This window comes from Alligator mississippiensis, chromosome 14 (genome assembly GCF_030867095.1).
Source record: "Alligator mississippiensis isolate rAllMis1 chromosome 14, rAllMis1, whole genome shotgun sequence".
Taxonomy (NCBI): Eukaryota; Metazoa; Chordata; order Crocodylia; family Alligatoridae; genus Alligator; species Alligator mississippiensis.
This window is the reverse complement of record NC_081837.1, coordinates 4,132,004-4,156,349: the sequence shown is the minus strand read 5'-3', so window position 1 is coordinate 4,156,349 and position 24,346 is coordinate 4,132,004. Positions and strand designations below refer to the sequence as shown.

The 24,346-nt window shown below is 63.4% G+C and overlaps 1 protein-coding gene and 1 long non-coding RNA gene across 6 annotated transcripts in view; one reads left to right on the top strand and one right to left on the bottom strand.

Moving 5' to 3' along the window:
- Positions 1 to 7,237, bottom strand: part of LOC106738148 (uncharacterized) — a 36,399-nt gene extending 29,162 nt beyond the window's left edge. For 2 of the 5 annotated variants that reach the window (XR_009456506.1, XR_001373516.3), the window contains exons 1-2: positions 6,773 to 7,237; positions 394 to 589 (exon numbers count right to left, since the gene is read on the bottom strand). This is a non-coding gene — a long non-coding RNA (uncharacterized LOC106738148). Of the gene's footprint in view, positions 1 to 393; positions 590 to 2,017; positions 2,082 to 2,571; positions 2,652 to 6,772 lie in introns of those variants that run through there. The other 3 variants (XR_002092075.2, XR_009456507.1, XR_002092076.2) reach the window with 3 other exon arrangements.
- Positions 2,577 to 16,068, top strand: TBX2 (T-box transcription factor 2). The gene is made up of 8 exons (XM_006264768.4): positions 2,577 to 2,630; positions 7,545 to 8,329; positions 9,433 to 9,700; positions 11,851 to 11,997; positions 12,864 to 12,940; positions 13,059 to 13,228; positions 13,666 to 14,249; positions 14,482 to 16,068. Exons 2-8 carry the CDS (start codon positions 7,965 to 7,967, stop codon positions 14,929 to 14,931), a joined length of 2,061 nt encoding a protein of 686 aa, XP_006264830.1. The 5' UTR covers positions 2,577 to 2,630; positions 7,545 to 7,964; the 3' UTR covers positions 14,932 to 16,068.
- The last annotated feature ends 8,278 nt before the right edge of the window (positions 16,069 to 24,346 follow it).

The window sequence follows — 24,346 nt, the reverse complement described above, 5'->3', positions numbered from 1 at the left end:
TGAAGGTTGCTTTTTATTTGCAACATGAAGGGGAAGAAATCAAGGGAGGGAATTACTGCGGGTTGTAAAACCGGGGCGACTAATATATGCGGTGCTTAGAGCTTTGCGCTTCCCCCGGAGAGACCTGATCCCCCGTCTCTCGCAGACACTGGTCCCTTTTACAGAGTGCGAGTGTATTTTCTCAGCTGAGATACATTGATCCCTATCTGGTGCTGAGTGTACGCAGACAAAGCAGAGAGGAGGCTTATTAAGTGCCTGGCGGCCTCACCATTGTGTCCACTATCTTTGCTTCCCTTTCAGCTTTTCTTTCCTTGGCACAGGTTTTCAAGCCCGTGTGCCGAGAGATTAGTGACCTATATGAAGGGTAATCCCTTGATTTGCACGCAGCGTTACCTGAGTTTGGGCATCCAGAGGAAACGCATCTTGAGAGCCGCCGGGCTGACCCAAGAGGAGGCAAAGTTCAGAGAGGAGATATTTCGGGCCCGGGTCTCCTTTGCGTGCAATGAGCGTTGACGCCACCGCTGCACGCTCCTCTCACGCTTGAAGCCTGGGCTGATGTCGACAGGCGACCCAGGCACCCAGAGGGCAGCTGAGAAAAGAGATAAGCAGAAAGAAAAGATAATGAGGCAGGGTGTAAAGGCATCTAGTCCCCTGCCTCCCGACTGCTGGAGCTGCTTTCCAGGCTCATGTTGGTTCTTTAGCACTCGGGCAATGGGGCCTGCGCTCCTAAATCGGTGCTTTTGAAAACCCGGTTGGTAAAAAGCAGCAATGCTATACGGCTGCTGCATGATGTTAAATTAATCTGTGTGGAGGAGCTGCAGGAAGCCTATGTGCCCCTCGAGCCCCCAAAGACTGGGCTCCGTAGCTGTGCATGGACATCATGTAGATTCCTATCCTAGTATCTACAGCTTTAAGTGCAAAACCAGCTAAAAGAATAAACCGGTGGTATTAATTTGAAACACCAATGCTTCCTTTAGATGCCATAATCTCTGGCCGGCTTCTAAACTGTCGGCTCCTTGAGCAGGGGCCGTTTGCTTCTGCTTCTCTGCTGATATTGCACGAGGGTTTGTTCGTAAAATCCAACCCAGGGCTCGGATACAAATCTCATCGGACCCTGACGGAGTTTGAGAAGGGAGGCAACACGGGTCAGCGGATACTGCACTGAGCGGGGTTATAATCCCTCGCTCCACCACTGACCAGTTTTCCTAGCCTTGGTGGAGCCCCTTCACCTCTCTGTGCCACTCAACCCCAGCCTTGTTGGCTGAATACATAGGCGTCTCTGAGATGGGACCGTCTCCTTCTGCCTGAGTGTGTGCTTACAGTTTCTATAACACAGGAACCACACTCACAGCGGGGAGTTTCTAGACATTAAAATAATAATAATAATCACTGCAGACTTGGGAGTTTGTCCCAGCTCCGGTCTGCTCTAGACAGGTTTTTTGATTTGCAAAACTTCATCGTTACATGCCAAGAAGTAGGTCTGAAGTTTTGAAGATGAGCGTATAGAAACGTTCAGTATTCCCTTGCTACAGATCGGGGTCAACTACACTCATAGTGCGACTCTAATGAAATAGAGCCGGTTAGTAATTTTTCATCATCATCATAATAAACCGGGGCGCGTTTTTGTGCAGTGGCCCTGGACTCTGTTTCTTGCCGTGTTTACTTGGGCTCCTCTTCTATCTCTGCAGCAGGACAACGACTATCTGCTCCTTTGGAGCAAGACCCAGAGGATGCGCCTGAGCCGCGGGAGGTCAGCCCCGGAACAGACCCGTGAGTCACTGGACAACGCCGCGCCAAGCTCAGTGCTGGTCTCGACCGTTTCCTAAACGTTTCCAGACCCGGTTCCAAGCACCAGGCTGCAGCCCCCGCCCCGCAGGCGGATGCAGGCTGGGTGCAGGAGCTGGGCTGGCCGCGGGCCTGGGGAAGAGAGCCCGGGCGCAGGTTTCGGGGGGGAGGCACGAAGAGGGTTTCCCGGGGTGCTTGCTCGCCCCGGTCCCGCCCGGCCGGACGCACGCACCGTCGGAGCCGCCCCCGCTGCAGCGCCGCAATTGTGCGCGCGTTCCGCCCCCTGTGCGCACGTTCCGCCCCGTGCGGCGCGGATTGGCCCGCCGGGTCACATGGCCGCACTGCCGCGCCCCCATTGGAGGGCGGGAGGGAACGTGGGGTGCCGGGGGGGGGGGGGTGCAAGGCCGGGGGTGGGTGCGAGCCCGGCTGGTCCGCACACACGTGCAAAGCCGGAGCTGATGAGCGCGGGCGCGGAGGGAGCCGGGCAACCGGGGCGTGTGCACAATGGACGAGTTGCGTACTAATAAAAGATGTGCAGGGGCACACCACGGGTGACCAGCGGACGTGCGTGATTGCCAGGGCCGCGCGTGTGCGCTCCGGCCCTTTCCCCCGTCCGTCCCGTCCGCGCCCGCGCCCAACTCGTTCCTTGCCCGCCGCCCGCCCGCATTTCTTGCCCCTGCCCCGCGCAGTGCACCCCGCGGCCGGGAGCGGAGCGGCTCGGGCTGATGCGGAGGAGGGAGGGAGGGAGGGGACTGGAGGGGCGGGGGGGACCTGGACCGGCTTTACCTGCTCCTGCTGCCGGCTCGCGATCGGCCCGGCTGGGCAGCGGGCGAGGCGCCCTGCAGGTACCGCGGGGCCGGGCCGGGGGGTGCAGGGGGCGGCCCCGGCGCTGGAGCAGGCACGAGCGGGGCAAGCGGGAGGCGGATCTCGTTGCATAGCTGCCCCGGCTCGGCTCCGGGGCAAGGCAGCCCCGCGCCAGCCGCCGTCGGTGCATCGCTTGTGCTCCCGGCGCCGGCGGAAGGGAGACTCGTCTCCCTGCCCACGCGGGTCCCGGGCACGCGTGGCCGGCGTGTCCCGCAGGGGTGTGCGCCCGGCCGGTGCGCGGGTCCGGGCCCCCCCTCGCTCGGCGGCCGGGATTTCGTTGGCGCCCGCAGCCTGGCACACGCGGGGTGGGGGGGTGCGTGCCCCAGCCCGGCTGCTCGGGGACGGGGCGTCCCGCGGGGGCTGCTCCGTCGGGGGTCGCCGGTGGCGGGCCTGATCCGGCCTGGGGCTTCCCTGGAGCGGGGGAAAGGCCGGATCCCGCTGGGGGCGATCCGGGGACACGGCGTGCCCTGCCCCGCGGCCGCGAGCGGGGGAGCCCGCAGACGGGGCTCTGCGATCCAGCGGTTCAGTGCGCGGGTCACCCGCACGTCCCCGCTCCTGGGTGTGCGCGTGGGTAGCCCGTGTGTCTATGTTTGTAGCCGAGGCTCTTCGGATAAATCCGATATATTTTTATTAGACCAACTGGAATAGCTGGGGGGGAAAAAATAATTCTTCTTTGCAAGCTTCACAAACCCACTTCTTCGTGCCGAGGAAGTTTGCAGTTGTTTTGTTTGTAGGTATCCGTGCCTGTGCCTGTGTGAGCGTTTGTGCCTGTGTCTTTGCGTGTGTGCATGTGCCTGTGTATATATATTTGTGTGTGTGCCTGTGTGTATCTGCGTGTGCCTGTGCATGTGCGGATATGTATGCGCGTGCCTGTGTGTATAGGTTTGTGCGTGTGCCTGTGTGTATGTTTGGATGTGTATGTGTGTGTATTTGTACGTACACGTGTGCGAGCGGGGTCCCCGTCCTGCCATCGGGGATTCTCGCGTGTCCTTTCAGGGCCCTTGGCCGGGGCGGCCGCGCCCTGCGGAGGGTGAATCGGGTCCCGGCCCCGCGGCACGGTCCCCCGACGGGCGCACGGGCCCTGCTCCGGCCTGGGGCTTCCTGCTGCCGCCGCTTCCTCCTGGACGTGCGTGCGTGGGGATGGCTGTGTGTATGTGCATGTGCGTGTGAGTATGTGCGTGCACAGCGCTGCGGTGTCCCCCGGCAGGGCTCGGGGCAGCCGCTTTCCCTGACACGCAGCTTGGAGCCCCGTGTTTACAAGTCTCTCGGCTCCGCGTAAACTTGGGCGGCTCCGGCCCGGCCGGTTGTTACTCTGCGGCAGGCGGATTGCGGGAAATATTTGCTTTACAGCCGGGGCAAATCTAAACAGTCGGGGCTGGGGGTGGATGCTGGGATGGAGGCAGAGGCGCCGCGGGCAGCAGGAGACGCTGGGCTGGGACTCGCGGCCCCGCCGATCCGATGCTGCAGGCTTTGAAGGCGGTGGGCTCACACGCACACACACAGATCCCTCTAGACGTGGCCATAAATGGCTCTCGAGGCGGTTCCGCGGGAAACCTCCGGCTGCTCATCCAGCCTGGACGAGCTGCGGCTGCTGCGGGGGACGATGGAGTCCTCTCGGGGCTGCGGGCGCACCGCGCGGGGATGGCCCAGGGTGTGCGGGCTACCCACAGAGGGGGAAGGGCAGGGGCGCGGGCATCGTCCGCCCCTCGGAGCCGGGTTTGCTCAGACGAGGCTGCCGGCCTGACCCGGACTCGGGATCCGCCCAGGCCACCTGCAAGCCGCGGTGCGAGCGCCAGTGTCCGCCCCGTCGGGGTTGCAGGCTGCTGGGCCCGGCGGCTCCACGGTGCCTTTCAGGCGGGTGTCAAGGGACTTCTCCACCCCCGAGTTTAATTTTTCAGCTTGCAATGGCTACAGAAAGGGGGTTGGCCCGTGGTGCCACGGGTGTGCGGGCGTCGATGCTCCCACTCGCCCTGTCCCCGTTCACTTCGGCGGGGGCGGCAGCTGCTGCGGACAGCTTCTGGCCCTCCCTGCATGTGGCCCAGCTCCCGGTGGCTGCCTTCCCTCGGGGAAAGGCTCAGCTTCTCCCCCGGCATGGGGGGCTCGGGCTCTCCCCACCTCGTGGGCTGGGGACACCGGGCCCCTGCTACACGCTACATTTTATTGCGCACTTCCACTGGTTCATCCCGCAATCAGTGTAGACCGGGCCGCGGGCGAGGTAATGATCGCCCCCTTAACTGCTGAATCGCGCAGTAAACGTAGAGCAAGCACACATGCAAGGCAATGATCACCCCGTTAACTGCTGAATCGGGCAATAGCTGTAGACCTCCACACGTGCAACGGGATTCGCACGGGATAAACACAACTCTCCAGCTATAAAAGGAGCCAACCTGCTCTCAAGACAGTGCCTGAAAACGTGTTTTCGGTTTGCGCCCGGCTTCTCCTCGGGAGGGGAGGTCGGGCCGGGTGAGACGCTGGGCAAGTCCCGAGACCTGAGATCGGGCCCGGCCTTGGTGCCTGAACCGGGTTAGCGGTGCCAGACGCAGGAGGGCTCCCGGGGGAAGGGCCCCGAGGCCCTCGGGCCGTGTCTCCTGCAGGGAAGGGCCCGGTTTCGTTGCTGCCGAATCGCCGGAGCGGTCCTGGCGGCGGAGGTAACGCGTGTTACCGCGGGGCGAGGAGCGGCCGCCGGCTGGGCGGGGGGCGCCCGGGGGCTGCTGCGGGCCAGGGCAGGAGCCCGATGGGTGCGACCCGGCCGCGGAGCCGATGGACGCGCCGCCAAGCGCGGTTCCCATCGGAGAATCGTGTCCGCGCCGCCGGGCCGGGCGTGTGTGTGTCCGCGGCCTGCGGGCCACGGTGCCACCGCCTGCCCCGGGGAAGCCGGAGGGGGCCGGCTTCAGCTAACCCCGTGCCCAGGCAGCCGGCGTCTGTGCGCAGTTGTCCCGGGTCACAGGCAGCCTTGGCGCGGGGACGAAGACGGGCTGGCGTGTGTCCGAGCGGCTCTAGTGCGGGATTAGCGCGACCGTGTGCGGAGGTGGCGAGGTGGGGAAAGGGGGTTTGATGCGGGACACCACGCCGCAACGGGGAAGAAACCGGCGGGGCGCCAGGGCCCGCACCTGCTGCTGCCCGCGCTCCCTGGGGCACCTGCCTTCGACCTGCGCGCTCGGGCCCCGCGCCGTCGGGCCTCCCCGCCTCCGCGCCGGGCTGAGCCGAGGTTTCCAAGCTCAGGTCCCTGCCTGGCCTCAGCAGCAATCTGCACGTTGCTCCGCGGCCCCTTTGAATTGGTTAGTTTGGGGGGGAGGGTGCCCCGCGCCTCGAGCAGCCTGCCCCTGGACTCTGCGCGGCCGCGGGCCGGGGCCGGGGCCGGGGCCGGGTGCGGAGCAGCGCTGGGAGCCGGGGGCAGCCGCGGCTGGTGAGAATTGTTCTCTCTCATCAATCACTTGCAATTTGTCTAAGTGCCCCGGACAGGACACCCGCAGCCCCGCTGGCCGGGGTCACCGGGACGCCGCAGCGCCGGCGAAGAGCAAATTGCATTCGCTCCCCACCTCCCGCACCGGGGCGGGGGGCGCGGGGCCATGTGACATGAGGGAAATATGAAGGACTTTGACAGGTCTTAAACGGCCTGGCGCCAAGGCCGGAGTCTGCGCGCTAAAAATAGCCGAGGGCGGAGGAGCGGAGATGGGCAGCGGTGCCCGCGGGGGAGGCGAGGGCCGAGGGGGCTGGGCAGCCGCCCCTGCCCGCACCCGGGCCCCGAGGGGAGCGCGCCGGCCCCGGCCCACGGGCGCTTGGGCTGTGCCCGTCGGTGCCAGCAGCTCGCGGGGGAGGGCATGGCTCTGGGTGACACGCACCCTCGGGCCCCTCTCCTGCCCCGCGGGTCACGTCGGGGCTCGGCTGGCGGAGGACAGCGGGCCCGGCAGCGGGTGTCGCCGCCTCTCGCCCACCTGCCCCGCAAGCCCCGGCGCTGCCTTGCTTCCCCGGTGCGCCCCCGCGGGAGAGCCGCGTCCCGCACGCCCGGCCGAGCCCTGGGCTGTCCCCGGCCGGCCTTGCAGCTCCCTCCCTCCCTCTCCCCGCCCCGCGTGGGCCGTGGCCGGGTGGGCAGGAGGGGAAAGCCCCGCCGCGGCGAGCTCACCTGGCGGGGGGCAGGACGGGGCGTCCCCTCGAGGCGGCCCGGGCTGCTCCGGGGTCAGGCTCGGTGCAGGGGAGCGGAGCCGCCGGGGGGCTCCGGGGGGCTGGCCTCCCCCCGCCCCGGCGCGCAGGGCGCGGCTTGAGGATTTTGGGGTCAATGCGAAGTGACAAGAGCCGGGGCTTTCCTGTGCAGCCGCGGCCGCCTGGCGCCAAGCGCCTCCCCGGCCGCCAGGGCCCGGCGGGACCCGTCTAAGGGGAGGGCGGCCCCGGGGCGCGGGGCACCACTCACCCGGGCTCGACCCGCCTCCGCGGGGCATTTCCAGCGGCGATGCCCTCCGCCGCCCCACCCCGGCCCGTGTGGACGCGCCGCTCCGGTTTCCTACCCGAGCAAGGCCGGGCCTGGAGGCTCGCTGGATGCCCCCCAAGTGACACGGGTGGGCCCAGCCCACGCACTCCCCCCCCACGCGAGACCCGCCCGCCCGTGTGTGTGCTGCTTGGCACCGCCGCTGTCCCGGGCTCGGTCCCCGGCCGGGCCGAGCTGCCCGCGGCCGCACGCCGGGCGCTGACCCGGTATGCGGAAAGGAGCCGGGGGTGGGATCTCGAGCGCTTCTCGCTGTCATTGGTGAATATTTTATTCTGTTGACATGTTTTCTTGCTGCCGAAGCTTCCGACACCTTCTTTTTTTTTTTTCTTTCCTCCTTCTTCTTCTTTCCCCCCCTTTCCCTTCCTCTCCTCCCTCCTTCCCACCCTCCCCGCCCGCCCACCCCCCCCTCCAGCCCAGATCTTGGCCGGAGCTGTCAAAACCACGCCTATGGAGATCCACAATTGGTCTGAAACGCGTAAAATCAGCAATCAAGGGGGCTTGGCTCATTAGCGAGGGGATCAGAGCAGGAAGGACATGTGAGAGAGTCGCAGTTTTGCAGAGATCGGGACGAGCTCTCAGCCGCTCCCACTCCGGGCCCCGCAGCCTCCGCCTGCCCGCCTGCCCGCGGGGTGGGCCGGCCGGGCGGCTCCCCGAGGAGCGGCTGCGCTGGGGGAGCCCCCGCGGGCCCGCGTCCCCCCGCGTGGAGCCGCAGAGCGCTTCCCCGGAGCAGCAGCGATCTCCGCCTGCAAGCTGGGCGCCCCTCCCGCGCTCCCCCGCAGCCCCGGCTCGGGCCGGCTCGGACCTCCGTCCCCCTGGATTTGTGGATGCCCCGATGAGAGATCCAGCGTTCCCGGGGACTGCCATGGCTTACCACCCTTTCCACGCGCCCAGACCGGCCGATTTCCCCATGTCCGCCTTCCTAGCCGCCGCCCAGCCCTCCTTCTTCCCGGCCCTGGCGCTGCCTCCGGCCGCGCTGGCTAAGCCCATGCCGGACCCGAGCTTGGCGGGGGCGGCCGAGGCCGGGCTGCACGTTACGGCCCTGGGGCACCATCACCAGGCGGCCCATCTGCGGTCCCTCAAGAGCCTGGAGCCCGAGGAGGAGGTCGAGGACGACCCCAAAGTGACTCTGGAAGCCAAGGAGCTGTGGGACCAGTTCCACAAGCTGGGCACCGAGATGGTGATCACCAAGTCCGGCAGGTAGGACCCGATCCGCCCCCGCCGCCCGGGCACCTGCGACCCGCCGCCGGCTGCTGGAGTCGGGGCCACTGATTGAAGCCCGGCGGCTTTTCCCTTCTCGGCCTTGATTTACGATGCTGGTCCCCTCGGGTGGGGGGAGCTGCCCGCCCATGCGACCCTCCTCGCAGGGGTCAGGGCGCTCCGGCCGACCCGCACGTCGGGGATCTCCGTGTCTGTATTTTTGTCTTTTTTCGTGGGGGGAAGGAAGGTTGGTTTGGTTTTATTTTTATTTATTTTTAAAAGGAGCGCGATCCCAGATGAAATGAGCCCGGGGTCGATGCAGCCCCAAGGTGTTTATTTGAATTTCCCCGCAAACTTCTCGTTTGGGGCCGGGCTTTTCTGCCCCAGCACAGGAGCGGGCTCCCCCGGGCTGCAAGCCTGCTTCCCCGCGGCTCGTGCAAAACCACCCCAAACAGCCGCCTGCACTTGGGAGCAAATCCCCGCAAGAGCCCAGGGCTTTGGGGTTGTTTTTTTGTTTTGTTTTTTTCCCTCTCCCCCTCCTCCGCCTTCCCTGCCCCGCGTTACAGCCCGTTTCTCCTTGATTTCCCAGTCGCTCTGGTCCTGGAGGCCGCACGATCTGCCTCCGGGCTTGGGGTTGGGGGTTTTTTTCCCCTCTCGAGAAGGATGATCCATTTCCTCGGGGGGAAATCCGTTTCTTTCCTTTTAAAAAAAATAATTTAAGAGCAAGAAAAATGCTTTCCACCTGGATCCCGCCTAGGTTGGGGTGGGGGAGTTGTTTGGGGTTTTTTGCGGGGTTTTTCGGGGTTTGTTTTTATTGTTATTTTTTTTTTTAATCTCTGCCCCATTTCCCGAGGAACCGGCCTCGGGATTTTAACCTTTCGCTCCTTTTCCAGCCCGCGGACGAAGCCCAGCACAGGCGGCGGGGGCGGGTAGAGCAGCCCGGGCCGCCTCTTGATTTTTTGCGGGGTGTCGGGGCCGGCTCCCGGAGCCCCGCACCGTCGGGGCCCCTCCAGGCCCGGGGCTGCTGGCTTTCCCGGGAGACCTCTGCCTCCACACGACCCCCGGGGCTTTCCTGATCCCTTTTTCACATCCCCCCCTCCCAGGAGGATGTTCCCCCCGTTCAAAGTGCGGGTGAGCGGCCTGGACAAGAAGGCCAAGTACATCCTGCTCATGGACATCGTGGCGGCCGACGATTGCCGCTACAAGTTCCACAACTCGCGCTGGATGGTGGCCGGCAAAGCGGACCCCGAGATGCCCAAGCGCATGTACATCCACCCGGACAGCCCGGCCACGGGCGAGCAGTGGATGGCCAAGCCCGTGGCCTTCCACAAGCTCAAGCTCACCAACAACATCTCGGACAAGCACGGCTTTGTAAGTAGGGCGGCGGGCCCCAGCGCCCTTCCCCAGCCCGGAGCTGCTCCCCAAGTCCGGCCCGGAGACCCAGCGAGGGGCACAGCCCTGGAGGGAAGGGGTGCAGGGCGGTGGTCCTGGGGCATCGATGTGCCTCCCCCTTGTAGGAGAAGGCCCAAGGTCTGCATTCAGCCCCGCTGCACCAGGCCGGGGCTCAATGGCCCGGTGTCTAATCCCGGGGACGACCCGGAGGGCTCTCCCCCCGTGGGGGTGCCGGGCTGCTCTCCCGCAGGGAGAGGCGAGGCCCGGGGCACCCGAGCTGCCGGGGCCTGGGGCGTGCAGAGCCGGCGGAGCCAGGCCGAGCTGGGCGCGGGGTCCCTAGGAAGCGCGGGCGGAGTTTTTGTCTGAACCGGCTGGGGAGGGAGAGCCAGCCCGGGCGTGCTGCTGGGGCCCTGGCACCCTTGGCTGCTCCGGCTCTTGCCTCTCACCTGCAAGGCTGCGGGCCCTGCCCTGGGAGCCGGCTGCCGACTGTCCGCGGGGCCCGATCCGTCCTGCGGGGGAGCTGGGGCCTGGCCGGGCGCGGGGCTGTGGGGCGGGATCGGGGCCCCTGCGTGCGGGGAAGGGAAGAGGAAAGCGGGGTACATGCATGGAAGTGTTTGGGGGATCAAATACCAATCCCGCAGGGAGGTGGAGGAATCGTTGTCAGGCTGCGGTGTGAACGGGGTCGCGCCCCTCCGGCTCGCGTGGAGCAGGGGGTGCAGGGGCCGTCCATGCACCCCGTCTGCGCGGGGCTGCTCCCCTCTGCTGCGGGGCAAGGGCCGAGCAGGGCAGCGGGCAGCCAGGCCTGCAGGTGCAGCTCGGGGGCCTGGGCCGCAGGTAGCAGCAGGCCGCGGACCTGGGCTTTCGTTTCCCTGCGGGATGTGTGGTGTGTGTGTGTGTGTGGGGAGGGGGAGCAATCTGCTGCAGGGGCAGGGGCAGGGGCAGGCTGCCCCCCACTGCCCCTGCCTCTCCCCGGGGTGGGGGTGGGGGGGCAATGAAAAGCCCTGCGGGGCTCGGAGCAGCTGGGCGATCCGGGGAGGGAGCTGTGTATCCCCGCATCCAGGCCGGGGCTGCCCGCAGCCCCCGCACGGGCGGCCCGCGGGGTTTCCCCGAGCCCGGAGCGGGTCGGCCGGGGGGGCTGGAGCTGCTGCACGGGGCCAGGCTGGGAGCAGGTCTCAGGTGCGGGGTAGGAGGTGGGGGGCAGGAGACGGCCTCGTCTGACTTGGAGGCTCCTGCTGGGAATAAGGAGCGCGGGAGGGGGATCAATAGGGGCGCGGGTGCGGGGTCTCTAGGGGTCCAGCTCCCTCCCCTGCGGGGGGGGGGTCCCGGGGGCCAGGGCTGGGCCGGCCCGGGGGCAAGGCGGTGCAGGGGGCTGGGGCTCCGGGGGACATCCCTCGTGCTCACATTAGACGGGTGCAAGGGGATCCCTCGTGGGGGTCGGCTCTGAACCTAGCCGGGTCCTCGGGTCTGCATCGCCCCTGGCCCCCGCCTGGGCATCGGGCCAGCCCGGCCGGGGCGGACAAGGGGGAGAAGGGGGCAGCTCGGGTCCGCGCCCGCCGTGTGCGGGGCTTGAGCGAGCTCCGGCGGGGCTGGGGCGAGCCGTCGTGGGCACGGCACGGTAGTGAGGCACAGAGGGGGTTTATCTGGGAGGGGGCAAAGCAGACACCTGCCGTGCAGCCGCGGCACGAAGCGCAGACCCGCGTTTCCTACGGGTGAAACGACCCCAGGCCAAGGGCGCCCGGCCCGGCCTCTGCACGGCCCCGATCCGGGGCTGGCAGCCTGCGAGGGGCAGAGATCGCCTTTCCAGCCCTGCCCACCCCCTACTCCTTCCCCCTTGCTCTCCGCAGCCCGCATTTGCCAAGGCAGCAATGGCAACGACCCCCTCACCTTCCTGCCCCGGGGCTCGGGCAAATCCCAACGAATCGCGGCTCGGGGGGGCTGCTCGGGGGGCTGCTGCTTCGGCCGGGCCCGAGCTCGGAGCCCGGGGCAAGAATCGTTGTCACCATTATTATTATTATTATCATTATCATTATTATTGCTGCTATGATTGTGACTATGATTCTGATCGGTGCCATTATTGCTGTTGCTATTATTATTAGTATTGTTGTTGTTGCTGTTATCTCCCCCCGCAGACCATCCTGAACTCCATGCACAAGTACCAGCCCCGCTTCCACATCGTGCGGGCCAACGACATCCTCAAGCTGCCCTACAGCACCTTCCGGACCTACGTGTTCCCCGAGACCGACTTCATCGCGGTCACCGCCTACCAGAACGACAAGGTGCCGGGCCGAGCCGGGCCGAGCCGGGCTAGGGGAGGGGAGGGGAGGGGGCAGGTCCCGATCACCTGTGTTTCCCCAGCGGGGTCCACACCCGCTGCCCGGGTCGTGCTTGGCACCGGGGAGCCCCGAGCCAGGCGGGGAGACGGGGCGGGCGCTGCACTTGGCAGCCCGGGGCAGAGGGGAAGGGCTGTGCTGGGGGCCTTCTCCTCCCTTGCCCAAAAGCTGACCCGCCCTCCCCCGCTCCCCCCACAGCTGATGCTAATTGACAGCTCCGGCCGAGGGTCCTGGTGGGCTTGTTTGCCTCGTAAAGTTTATGGCGAAGAGTCACAATCGATTAGCGAGCACTTGGGCTGCAGCCGGCGGGCCGGGCCGCGTGCGGGGCTCGGGGCCGCCCCGTCGCGGGGCTCCGCAGTGCGGCTGGCGCGGGCAGGGGTGGGGGACCGGCCCGGCCAGGGAGGCAGGAGGGTGCTCCATGCATTTTTAAAGCGCCCATCTATCTCGGGGACATATTTCAAAGGCATGAATTATTGAGCGCCGTCATGTCTCCGGCCCCACAAGCGGGTCCCGGGCAGCGATGAGAACAGCTTTCCCCCAGGCAGCAGCGTCCGCCGCCGCCTTCCCCCCCCGGGGGCCGTAAAAAATAACTTCCCATCATTAAAGCCCGATGAATAATTCAGGCCAAACCTCAGCAGCATTTTTAATAAAGCTCGCGGTGTGTTAAACCAGGGCAGCCGGCCCCGGGGGCGCGGGCAGGAGGCTTAGCCCGGGGCAGACCCCTACCTACCGCGGGCGGACACACGGCAGGAGCGAGGGGGTGGGGAGCTGCCCCGTTTGCCCCCTCCTTAACACGGCACTTTGCTCCCCAGATCACGCAGCTGAAAATCGATAACAACCCTTTCGCCAAGGGCTTTCGGGACACGGGCAATGGGCGGCGAGAGAAGAGGTACAGCCCTGCCCCGGGTGGGTGGAGGGGGGGGGGACCCCGATCCCTGCGCCCCGCTGCCCCGCGGCTGGGCCCTGCGCCTCTCCCCGGTGCTGAGGCTTGGTCTCCTCGCCGGCAGGAAGCAGCTGACGCTCCCGTCGCTGCGGATGTACGAGGAGCAGTGCAAGCCCGACCGGGACGGCGGCGACTCGGACGCCTCGTCGTGCGAGCCCGCCCCGGCGCGAGACGCGCTGCACTCGCCCCTGGGCTCGGCCCCCAGCCCGCTCCGGCTCGGCCGCGCCGGCAGAGGTAACAACCCCGCCCGGGCTCCCGCTCCCGCGCCCCACCGCTCCTTCCCCCGCGACACCCGTCGGGTGGGTTTGCACGGGGCAAGGCTGGTCCCCGGGGGCAGCCGGGAGCAGCCACGAGAGAAGTGAATCGGTATTAACAAAACCAAACAGGGCCAAGTACTTTAGGAGGAGCCCCTCGACTGCCAGAGGGTCCCCGGGGGGTCTGGGCGCCCCCCGGGCGGAGGGTCTGCTTCTCCCGGTGCGGGGCCGCTCCCAGGCCCCTCTGCTGCGGGACGGGGGCAGCCCGCCACCCCCCTGCCGTCCAGGGGAGCCCCGAGGGTCCCTCCTGCAGCTCCCCCAGGGGCAGAGCGGAGGCGGGTGCCGGTGCCTCCAGAGCAGGGGTGGGGGGTGGCCTGGCCTGGGTCTTCACCGCCCCCCGCCCCGCTCCCCTTGCAGAGGAGAAGCCGAGCGCAGACAGCGACCCCGAGCCGGAGAAGCTGCCCGAGGAGCGGCGGGGCAGCCCGGGCGCGGAGGAGGCGAGCCCGCGCGGCAGCCCGCGGCCGCAGGAGGAGCGGGAGCGGGAGCGGGAGCGGGGCAGGGGGCGGCCCAGCCCGGACAAGGCCAAGGAGGGCGAGGGCCCGCGGGGCCCGGACAGGGACAAGGACAAGGACAAGGACAAGCCCGAGGGGCGGCGGAAAGAGCCGGAGGCGGCCAAGAAGGAGGCAGAGGGCGGCGGGCCGGGCAAGGAGCCCTTCGCCCCGCTGCTGGTGCAGACGGACAGCCCCCCGCACCTGGGCGGGCACCTGCAGAGCCTGGCGCTGTCGGGGCTGCCCGCGCAGCAGTTCTTCAACCCGCTGGGCGCCGGCCAGCCGCTCTTCATCCACCCGGGGCAGCTGGCCATGGCGCCCGGCGCCTTCTCGGCCATGGGCATGGGACACTTGCTGGCCTCGGTGGCCGGCGGCGGCAGCCTGGAGAACGGGGCGCAGGGCGCCGCCACCCCCTTCCCCTTCCACCTCTCCCAGCACATGCTGGCGTCTCAGGTGAGCCGGGCCCGGCGGGCGGAGGGGGGCTTTGTCCGCTGGGGGCTGCATGCCCTCCCCCGGTGCGGCTGGGCCGGGCCGAGCGGGTCCCGCGGCCGCCGCCGTCGGGGCAGGGCTGCTGCCTCCCCCAGCCCCGGCTGGCTGGAGGGGGCGGGCGATGCATGAGCGGGGCGGGGGCTGGGACACGTCGGGGCGCCCCGGTGGCTGACCCCCTCCGTGTCTCCCGCTGCAGGGAATCCCGATGCCCACCTTTGGCGGACTCTTCCCTTACCCCTACACGTACATGGCAGCGGCGGCGGCGGCGGCCTCGGCCATGCCGGCCAGCAGCGCGGCCGCGGCGGCCGGCTCCCTGTCGCGGAGCCCCTTCCTGAGCAGCGCCCGGCCCCGCCTGCGCTTCAGCCCCTACCAGCTGCCCGTCACCATCCCGCCCAGCACCAACCTCCTGACCACGGGCCTGCCCGCCAGCCTGCACCCCGGCTCCGACGGCTCCAAGGCGGGCAGCAGCCGGGAGCCCAGCCCCCTGCCCGACCTGCCCCTGCACAAAGCCGGCGGGCAGCGCGGCGCCCTGTCGCCCAAAGGCTCCATGAAGGAGTCCATCAACGAACTGCAGAACATCCAGAGACTCGTCAGCGGCCTGGAGAGCCAGAGGGACGTGTCCCCCGGCCGGGAGTCCCCCAAGTGACCGCCTGAGCGGCCCCCGGGGCTGGGGAGCACTGGCAGCGTGTACAGCACAGGATCCCTATTTATTGCAAGCAGCGGGGTGGGTGGGGGGCAGCCAGCGCCCCTCCAGGGCCAGCAGAGGCGGGAGGAGCCGGCCCGGGGAGCCCCGCGGCCCCCAGCCCCGCGCCAGGCGGGGGCACGGCTCGGGAAGCCCCCCACTTGCAGCCTCTGCGGCCCCGCAGGCGCAGGCGTGTGCCCAGCCTCCCTCGGACGGGAGAGGCTCCCCCCAGCCCGGCCATCCTAGACGGGAGGCACAAGGCACAGACTCGCGCAGGACCTGGCGCAAGGAGAGCCAAGGACCTGCCCGCGCCCGGGCCGCCGAGAGCACAGCCCGCTGCCGGGGCTGGGAACCGACCTGTGCACCAGACAGATATTTATGGAATAAATCGTAATTTGTGTAAATAAGCTCTAAGGATCCCAGAATATGCAAATCCGTATTAATTTATTCAGAGTTGTACATTGGTGTGTACATAATATTTAGAGTTTTAACTCCTGACATTTAATTTTGTTTTGTTTTGGTTTTATTTTATTTTTTTTTGTTTTGTTTTGTTTTCTTTCTCATTTTACATGACCGCGTCTCTCGGCCCGGGACCCCGACCTGCCCGGCCCCCCTTAGCTCTGTGATGGAAGGAGATCTTGGTTTCTGTAACCGTGTTTCCCAATGTTGCTTCTCCCGCCTGTGCTTCGGGCTGCCGTCGGGACGGGCTGGGCCGTCGTTGCCATCGGACAGCAGGTCTTTAGGGGACTTTTTTTTTCCTCCCGAGGGAAACCAAAGGCGATGCCCCGCGTCTCCCCGTCTCCCCGCAGCGCGGGCTCTAGGGAATGCAGGAATAAACCTCAGGTTTTTTTTATTTTTCACTCCGGAACAAATAATAATAATAATAATATTAATAAGAAGAAATTTAAATCTCGCACGGGCTCTTCTCTATATTTGTTTGGGAAAAAAAAATAAGGAAAAAAATAACCTCCCCCCCTCCCCTTTCCAAACCAGACCCCCAAACCAAAGCAGTGCCCCGAGCGGAGGCGCTGGGGCGCGGGTCTCGCTGTGCGGGTTTGATGACATGCTCTCACCTCTGTCAATAAAAAATACTCAAAGGCGCCTGGCCAGGCTCGTGTTTTCACCCGCCGGGGTTCACGTCGGGGGGGCTCCCATTTCACGGTGCCCCGGGGCAGGGGGGACGGTCCTCGCCTTCCCGGGCAGCAAGGCAGCCCCTGGCTTTGGTACCTGGGGTGCGGGTCGCGCCTCTGAGAGCTGCGGGACCCTCCCCGGCCCGGCGCCCCGACAGCGCCTAGGGAAGCCCACAGAAAGGCTGGATTCAATCAGGCCCCTCGTCCCTTTCCCCCCTGTAGCTGTTGGTTATTATTCCCAGGCGGCTCCCGCGGCTCCGGGCAGAGATGAAGCTGCTCCGCATTACCGAGCGCGGCTGGATTGGGAGCGGAGGTGCCCGCGGGCAAACGGGGCGCACCTACAAGCCGATGGCCCAGCCTTTGAAATGGGTCTTGGGCTCTTTGCCCCGCGGTCCTATCCGGCAGCTGTGGGGTCCCCCTCTAATCCAAGCGGCTTCCCCGAGTGGGGCGCCCCTATCCCTACGGCACCCCGACGGGGCGAGCCGCGCACCCCTGTGCACCGGGCCGGGCTGCGGGGGCAGGGAGAGGGAGAGGGAGAGCAAGCCAGGTGGGCAAGCAGCAGCAGCCGTGCAGACCCGACCCCCACGCCGCCCCATGACGGGCTTGCATTGCCCCGTGTCCCTGATTTCCAGGGGGCCGGGCCCCGTCCCTCGCTCTCAAAAGCAGGCACGGCTCAGCCCCGGTCCCCGCGAGATGCTCGTGTCCGAGGGAGCCTCGGGGAGAGGGGGCCCCCTGCTGCCAAAGCTGCCGGAGAGCTGCGCTGCAGCCCGGCTGCTGTCCCGCTCGCTGCTGGCCCCGTCCGGAGCCTTGTTGGTGTGAGCAAAGGACGGCGATCCGCCCCGAAACGCCAGCTCTTGACGTGTGTCCCAAAGCGCCCCCAGCCCCTTGCTACCGTGGTGCCCCGGAGGGGTTTTAAGGACGGGCTCAGGCAGTCTTGCCCCCGCTGTCAGCGGGTCTGAGCAGGCTTTTCCCGAGAGCCCTCTCCCTAGCAGCCTCCAGCCCCTGAGGTCTAGGGGGCTCCGGGCCCCTCGCTCCCCGGCCCGACGGCACGGAGAGTGCACTGGCAGGCGCTTCTGTGCTTGAAACGCGCCTCCGGCACCCTGAACCTTCGCGCCGCGCGTCCAGGTCCCACCTAAACAATATTTCCGCCTCTTACGGCAGGTATGCGATTTGCAAACAACCGGCGTGACACCGAGCAGCGGGGACGTCCAGGCTGGACTTGGAGAGGGGCCAAGTCCCTGGTCCCAGCAGCGGCGGGGCGCGGGGATGCTCTTCTCCGTGGCTAAAATGATGCGCTTCACCGTGAGCGCACGTTTGGCGCCGTGCGCCGCTGCCCCGCCACCCCCGGGAGCTGGCGCTGAAACCCGCTCAGGGGTCTCGGTGCCAGGGGTTATTTTGAAATGCCGCTTTCTGCCTTGCTACACGTGGGCTCCGCCTCCAGCAGCGCCGGCTCCAGGCAGGTGCTTCGTGCTGCTCCGGATCGGGGGTGCTGGAGGCTCATCTAAACTCAGCTGCAGAATCTGACCCCCGGGCCGCGATTGCAGGTGCCCCTCGCGCTGCAATCAAGCGCAGCCGGGAAGATGGAGCAAGCCGGCTTCCCCGCGGGGGCAGGGCCCCGCTGCCACGGGTCAACCCCATGCCCTGGTTACCGCTGACTTCCCTATTCCCGGCTCTCAGTCCCGGGCTGGCTGGTGGCTGCTGGAAATCAAGAGCGGCACTGACTGCTTGGGCTCCCCCGCCGTGTCAGGGCCCCGACGGGGCGGGCTGGAAGCGTGGTGTAGCAAGGTGGGTCTGAGAGCGGTCCAGTGCCCCTGGCAATTTTCGTGTGCACATGCTGATGAATTCATGGTTTAACCAGAGCTCCCCACATTCTCACCTCTTGATTCAGTGGCACTGAATGGTTCATGGCAATGGTTTCAAGTTGCAGCAAGGGAAGCTGAGGTTGGATATTAAGAAAAACTTTTGTCACTGGGACAGTAGTGAAGAGGTGCCCAGAGAGGAAGCATGGCAGAAGAGCTGGGGGGTGGCAGGGAGCCATGGTCTGCACTTGCAGCAGGGGAGATGGAGGTTAGATAGTAGAAAAAGCTCCCTCAGGAGGAGGGTAGTGGAGCACTGCTGCAACAGGCTGCCGAGAGAGGTGGGGGATCTCCATCCTTGGAGATTTTCAAGACCCAGGTAGGCAAAGCCTTGGCTGGGATGATGCAGTTGGGGCTGGTCCTGCTTGGAGAAGGTAGTTGAATTAGATGTGACCTCCTGACGCCCCTCTCAACCCTCATTGTCTATGATTTACTTTCCATGAATATTCATTTCTGTGGCAAAGGACAAATGCCTGAAGGGAGTCCCAAGACCTGTCAGAGGGTGAGTGTTTAGCACCACCGGAAAACCCAGTCCTTTTTAAGGACCGGGCATCTAATGTTACCAGTGACTTTCCTGTTCCCTGGACTGAGTGTGTGCAGAGCTGCCCCTAGGATCTTGCAGGCTCACAGGTTTGTCTCATTTAGGAGAGTATGAGATCAAAGCACAGCAAGGAGTGGGGAATAAGTCCCTCTGTGCGTGTTTCTATTCTGGCACAGGCCTGCCCTGCTCCTGCTGTCCTCAATCCACTTGCAAAGCCAACGCTGCAGTTCTGACTCCATGTGTGGACAAGCTAGTGGGTCTAAGATCATCCTCGTGGCAGGCCCGTGCAGCCATGTGGCGCCCAACCATGAAAAAATAGCTTGCAAAATTGGACCTAAGGCCCCAGTCCTTGCAATGCTTATGTGCACCTCTCTGCAAATCTCACCAACTAGACAGGACTATTCATCAAGTGAGGAAAATGGCATGGACGTGAGCATGCCTGGGGAAAGGGCCTGTATTCTGGCAAGAACAAGGGGGGGGGGGTGCACTGAGCTGCGGGGAAGGCCAGTGCTCTGTGATCACTTGGGAGGTGTGTAAATGGAGACTTGGCCACAGCAGTAAGTGCACTTTTACATTATGGCAGTGATGTGTGATGTTATAACAAAAGTCACAGGCTTTCACTGTGAATGGAGCACCCCGTCGCCCACCAACAGCTCTGTATTTGCTCTAGACAGGGCCCTAATCCATCGTTTTGCTAGAGGCCACCTCTGTACAGTGCGTAGACTCAAAAGCCTTGTAATATTGCCACTGAACGGCCTCCTATTGTGTGTGGAGAATGCAGCGAGGAGGCTTTCCTGACCCCGATCCCTTTTCCCAGGAGGTTTGCAGCCCTCCAGGCTGAAAGGGGGCACGGACCTGCCTGCGACCTCGGAGGAACTGAAAGGAGGGGTTTAACTCTGGTTTGGGTTTTATTGCAAGCGCAGGGTAGGGGCTGCAAAAGCGTGCATGTGCAAAACCCGTGTGTGCGTGTAAGGTATCCAGGTTGTAGCCCTGTTGGTCTAGAGGAAAAAGCTATCAGGACTCGTGGTAGAGGTGATATCCTTTTTTAAACCAACTAGATTTTTGGGGGGAGGGGGGAATCTTTAATTGCAAGCTTACTTGTAACACACACACACACACACACATATACATTGTTATTTCCAGTGAGTAACACGGGTGTAATTTAGGGGCAGTATTGAGTGCGTCTGTAAACAAACGCGCGGGACCCAGGGCAGCAAAGCAACCCGCTCCAATGCTGACGGGAGTAAAAGAGGCAGCCAGGCATGCCGGGCCGAGGAGTAACTCGGGAAAATGAGGGTTGGAAGGAGCAGCAGGAGGTCACAGCTAGTCCCAAGCAGCTACAGCATCCCTTAAAAGCCTCCGGGCAGGGAGATCCCCCTCTCTGGGCAGCCTGCTCCTTGGAGGAGCTTTTCCCCGCCGTGCCTGCCGCAGCTCCCTGCTCGGCGGCCAGGCCAGGAGAAGGGCACGAGTGCGCGCAGAGCAGCGCCGAGCGATGCCAGCGGGTGCCCGGGGCCCGGCCAGGTCTGCGGCCGCGGGGCCCCGACGGGACGGGACGGGACGGGACGGGCGGGGGGCTGAGGGCGGCGGCAGACAGCTCTTTGTCCTGCAGCCGGCGCCTGACGCCTGCCTGCCCTGCCCTGCCCGGCACACAGGGGCGCGGGCCGGCCCGGCAGCCGCGGCCCCCAATTAGCACGGCTCGCTCCTCTCCTCAGGCGCTCCGCGCCGCCCCGCGCCCTTTGTCCGCGCCGCCCCGACGGCCCGCGCCCGCGCCCGCGCCTGCCCCTGCGCGGGGGGCCGAGACCTGCACATGCCACAGGCACCAGAGCGCGGTACGTGACACGCACCTGGACAGGTGTACGCCACAGGCACCCGGGGGGGGTACGCCACAGGCACCTGTGGGGGGACGTGGTGTGCACCTCTAGGGCTATGCCACACGCACCTGGACAGGTGTACGCCACAGGCACCCGGGGGGGGTACGCCACAGGCACCTGTGAGGGGACACGGCGCGCACCTCTAGGGCTACGCCACACGCACCTGGACAGGTGTACGCCACAGGCACCCGGGGGGGGTACGCCACAGGCACCTGTGAGGGGACATGGCACGCACCTCTAGGGCTACGCCACACGCACCTGGACAGGTGTACGCCACAGGCACCGGGGGGGGTACGCCACAGGCACCTGTGGGGGCATGTGGTGCACACCTCTAGGGCTACTCCACACGCACCTGAAGAGGTGTACACCACAGGCACCCGGGGGGGGGTACGCAACAGGCACCTGTGGAAGTTTATACACCACAGGCACCCATAGGGGGTTATGCCACAGGCACCTATAGAGGCATGTGCGACAGGCACCTATGGGGGTACGCAAGAGGCACCTGTGGAATTTTATACGCCACAGGCAGCCCTAGAGGGGTTATGCCACAGGCACCTATAGAGGCATGTGAGACAGGCACCTGTGGGGGGGTACACAAGAGGCACCTGTGGAAGTTTATACGCCACAGGCAGCCCTAGAGGGGTAGGCCACAGGCACCTAGAGCGGGGTGTGAGACAGGTACCCGTAGAGGGGTACATGACAAGTGCCTATAGAGGTATATGGGACAAGCGCCCACAGAGGCATATGCAACAGGCACTTATTGAGGCGCGTGCAGCAGGCCCCTATAGGGGGTATGCCGCTGGCACCCATACAGCGGTATGAGACAGGCATCCCCGTAGAGGGGTACATGACAGGCACCTATAGAGGCACATGCGACGGGCACCTGAGGGGTGTGTGCAACAGGCACCTTTGGAAGCGTCTGCAATAGGCACCTATAGGGGCTATGCAACAGGCACCTGTAGAGGGGTATCCAACAGGCATCTATAGGGGAACATGACAGGCGCCCATAGAGGCATGCACACCCCGATATGACAGCAACGCATGCCCTACGCCTCGTGTACGTTGCCCACCAAGCGAGGTGCGTGCAGGTGCTGAGCGCAAGCAGACAGGAAGGCGCTTGGGTGCCCTGCCCTGAAGACGCCTTCAGTCAGAGTAACATCAGCAGATCCATTCCCTGGACACCCCTTGGCTCACAACCACACACCTGAGGTGGAGGCCTCCTGTCAGCACACAGGTAACACCTGCTGCTACTTATGGACGTGGCCAGCTGAGGAGCATTACTGCTGCAAAGGTTGTCTGAGCATATAGCCCTCTGCAGCTCTTCCCAGGCCCCTTTGCTCTTCCTGAGGAGGCTGCAATTAAGAGTGTAGCTTGGTGTAAGGGAGCTGGAGAGGTCAGTTTGTTGCAACAGCCTTCAAATCAAGGTGTAGGCCCCAAGGTGTCAGAGCTATTGTAAGGCTTTCCCTCTCATACTGTGTTAGACACACAGCTCTCCTTGGGAAATGCCAGCTCCTACTTTGCACTCCTTTATTGGCTATGGAAAAAATAGCAGAGCAGTTTCGTTTCTGCTGCAAAAAGCTCAGAAAACCCACAACAGGGCAGGATGCTCTTGACACCTGTTTGAAAACTTGTGAATCTTGAAGGCATTGGTACATCAAACAGCATGGCACCCCTGGGCACTGCCACATGTCTCACAGCCCCCCTGGCCGAGACCCATCCTAAGGTGCAGGTGGGCAATACCCTGTCAGCTAACCACAGCCCATCAGTGGCCTAATTCCCATCTGTGCCAGGTACTGGGAGAAGCAAGCCTAGTTCTCCTCCTCCTTTTGCAAACACATTAGCTGTGGTGCATATGAATATCTTCCCCTTGATTTCTTTGGCCTCAGGAGGGAACTGATGACAGAAATACTATTGCAAACTCAGTGGTCTGCCTTCCCTCGTGCAATTGCAAACAAGACCCAAGTGCAGAATTAACTTGAAAGCTTTTCCTAGCGGTGACAACCCGAGCTGTGCAGCAGGCAGCGGTACGGCTGCTGTCTCTCCCGCCTATTGTCTGGGGCAGGAATGTCTATTTTCTTCCTAGCCCGGCTGTTTCTTTTACGAATCAAAATCAAAGGTCTTCAAGGGAGCCAGAGAGTGCAAAGTCTGGCACTTGCTTTTAGCCTGGCCCCTCTGCTTAAAAAGGGTTCCTCCCTTTTTGTCACCCAATTACTGATCCAGGGACAAGGTCAGGGGGTCAAGACGCTTCAAGATTTCTTTGGTCTCCTCTTTAAAAATAATGCTCGTTAGCAGGACAAGAATGGCAGTGTCCATTGACTGGAGATTAAGCTAAGGCAGAGGATGCCAGTCAAGAAGGGGAGCTACAAAAGGTTACATAAATTCAGGGCAGTTAAAGGGATACCTGTCTGCTGATGGGGGAGGCATTGCTGAGATCCGGCAAAGGCTCTTCAGCGCAGAGCACCCTGGGACCGGGGTTTCTGTAAGGTCACTTGGAGAGTGTTATCATCTGCCAGGGGCATGTAAACTATGTTCCCTGCTGATTTTTTTTTCTGCATCATAGTATAATCCACCTTTGTAGTGTTGTGGCTATGCCAGTATTATTGAAGCAGATACAGGTAAAAGCCTAGGTTAAATGGATTTTCACTACCTAAACAGAGACAATCTTTGGGAAGGGGAGGAGGGTAGTATGCACCGGTCACTTTTTATCTTGGCCACTTTTCTACTGAAGGGACTCGGGAGAAATGCCTGAGCTCTGCACGCTGTCCAGTGGGATCGACAGGCCTTAATCATCTCTAGAGTGTTGCTGGGACCTGTCAGTCTGCTCCTCGACTGGGCTTTTCGCTAGCAGAGACCTCAAAACTGTTTCTCTTTCTCAAACAGAATAGCACAGGTGAGCTCCAGCCTGCCAGGTGGCACCCTGCACTGGCTGGATCCTTTCTAAGGAAAACCCGATGGCCTTGTTCAAATCTCAGTGCCAGGTAGTGAGCCGGCCTGAAGTGGACCCTGATGGAAATCAGGTGAGACTTGTTTGCTTTGATCTTTAATGCCATAGGAGCTTTAGGATGTTGAATCGCTGTTAGAAAAATATTATTGTCTGCAGAAGGACATGCACATCACTTCCAGCACCCCCACCCCCCTTTTGCTTTTCTTTTGCTAGCAATTGCTACTGTTTGCAGAGCCTAAGGACATGGTTTTAGCAACTTGTTTGGTACCCAGATTCCAGCTTAATGAGAGTGGAAGGTGCTTGAAGATCAGGGCCTTAACCAATCAGTACTGTAATCTCTAATCCTTTGGGCATATGCTTTTAGCCTGTAAACCACAGGAGAGAAAAACAGCTGTAATCCTATACGGGGTGGTAGCCAGGGCTCTCGGTGGAGTGCTCCTGAAATCCCACAATCACGCCCGTTGCAGGTGAGGAACATTGAGGTCTCCAGTGCAAGTGGCTGAACTGATGGTATGACATCCCCTTCCCTCTTACGAAATAGGCTTAGCTTCCCAACTCTAACTAGGATCTGGGATATGGTAAAGATCTGTGAGGCTGTGCTTTGATCTTGTCCTAATGACTTGCGTTTGAAAAGAAACCAGGGGGAGAAAAATCTGTTTACTCAAATGTAAAGCTTATTATTAGCAAAAAGCAACATTAGCCTAAAGGACAGGATGTTAAAGGGGAAAGGGGAGTCTCTCAGTTTATTTAAATTATTTATAAACCCTGGTGACAGTGAATGAGATGTGTTTCTTCCTAGGTCTCAACTTATATACACGGTAGGTCCCCACATTAAACAGGAATTCCTATGCACTTTCCCAGGGAGAGATGTTGCTGGGACTTGTTATTTAGAAAAGGAAGACTCGTGTTCAGACATGCTTACCAAAGAAGGATCGTTTTAGACATCAAACAGCAAACGGCTGGTGTTTGTTGGGATGAACTCCCTAACCTGAAACTGCAAAGATCTTTAGTGCATTATTTTCCTATGGGAGGGGAGA

What these genes read in the sequence shown, in the direction of transcription:
- TBX2 (XM_006264768.4), top strand. Translation starts at nt 7,965, where the DNA reads ATGAGAGATCCAGCGTTCCCGGGGACTGCCATGGCTTACCACCCTTTC. An exon ending in AATGGGCGGCGAGAGAAGAG is followed by an intron (nt 12,941 to 13,058) that starts GTACAGCCCTGC and finishes CCTCGCCGGCAG; the next exon opens with GAAGCAGCTGACGCTCCCGT. An exon ending in GCTCGGCCGCGCCGGCAGAG is followed by an intron (nt 13,229 to 13,665) that starts GTAACAACCCCG and finishes CTCCCCTTGCAG; the next exon opens with AGGAGAAGCCGAGCGCAGAC.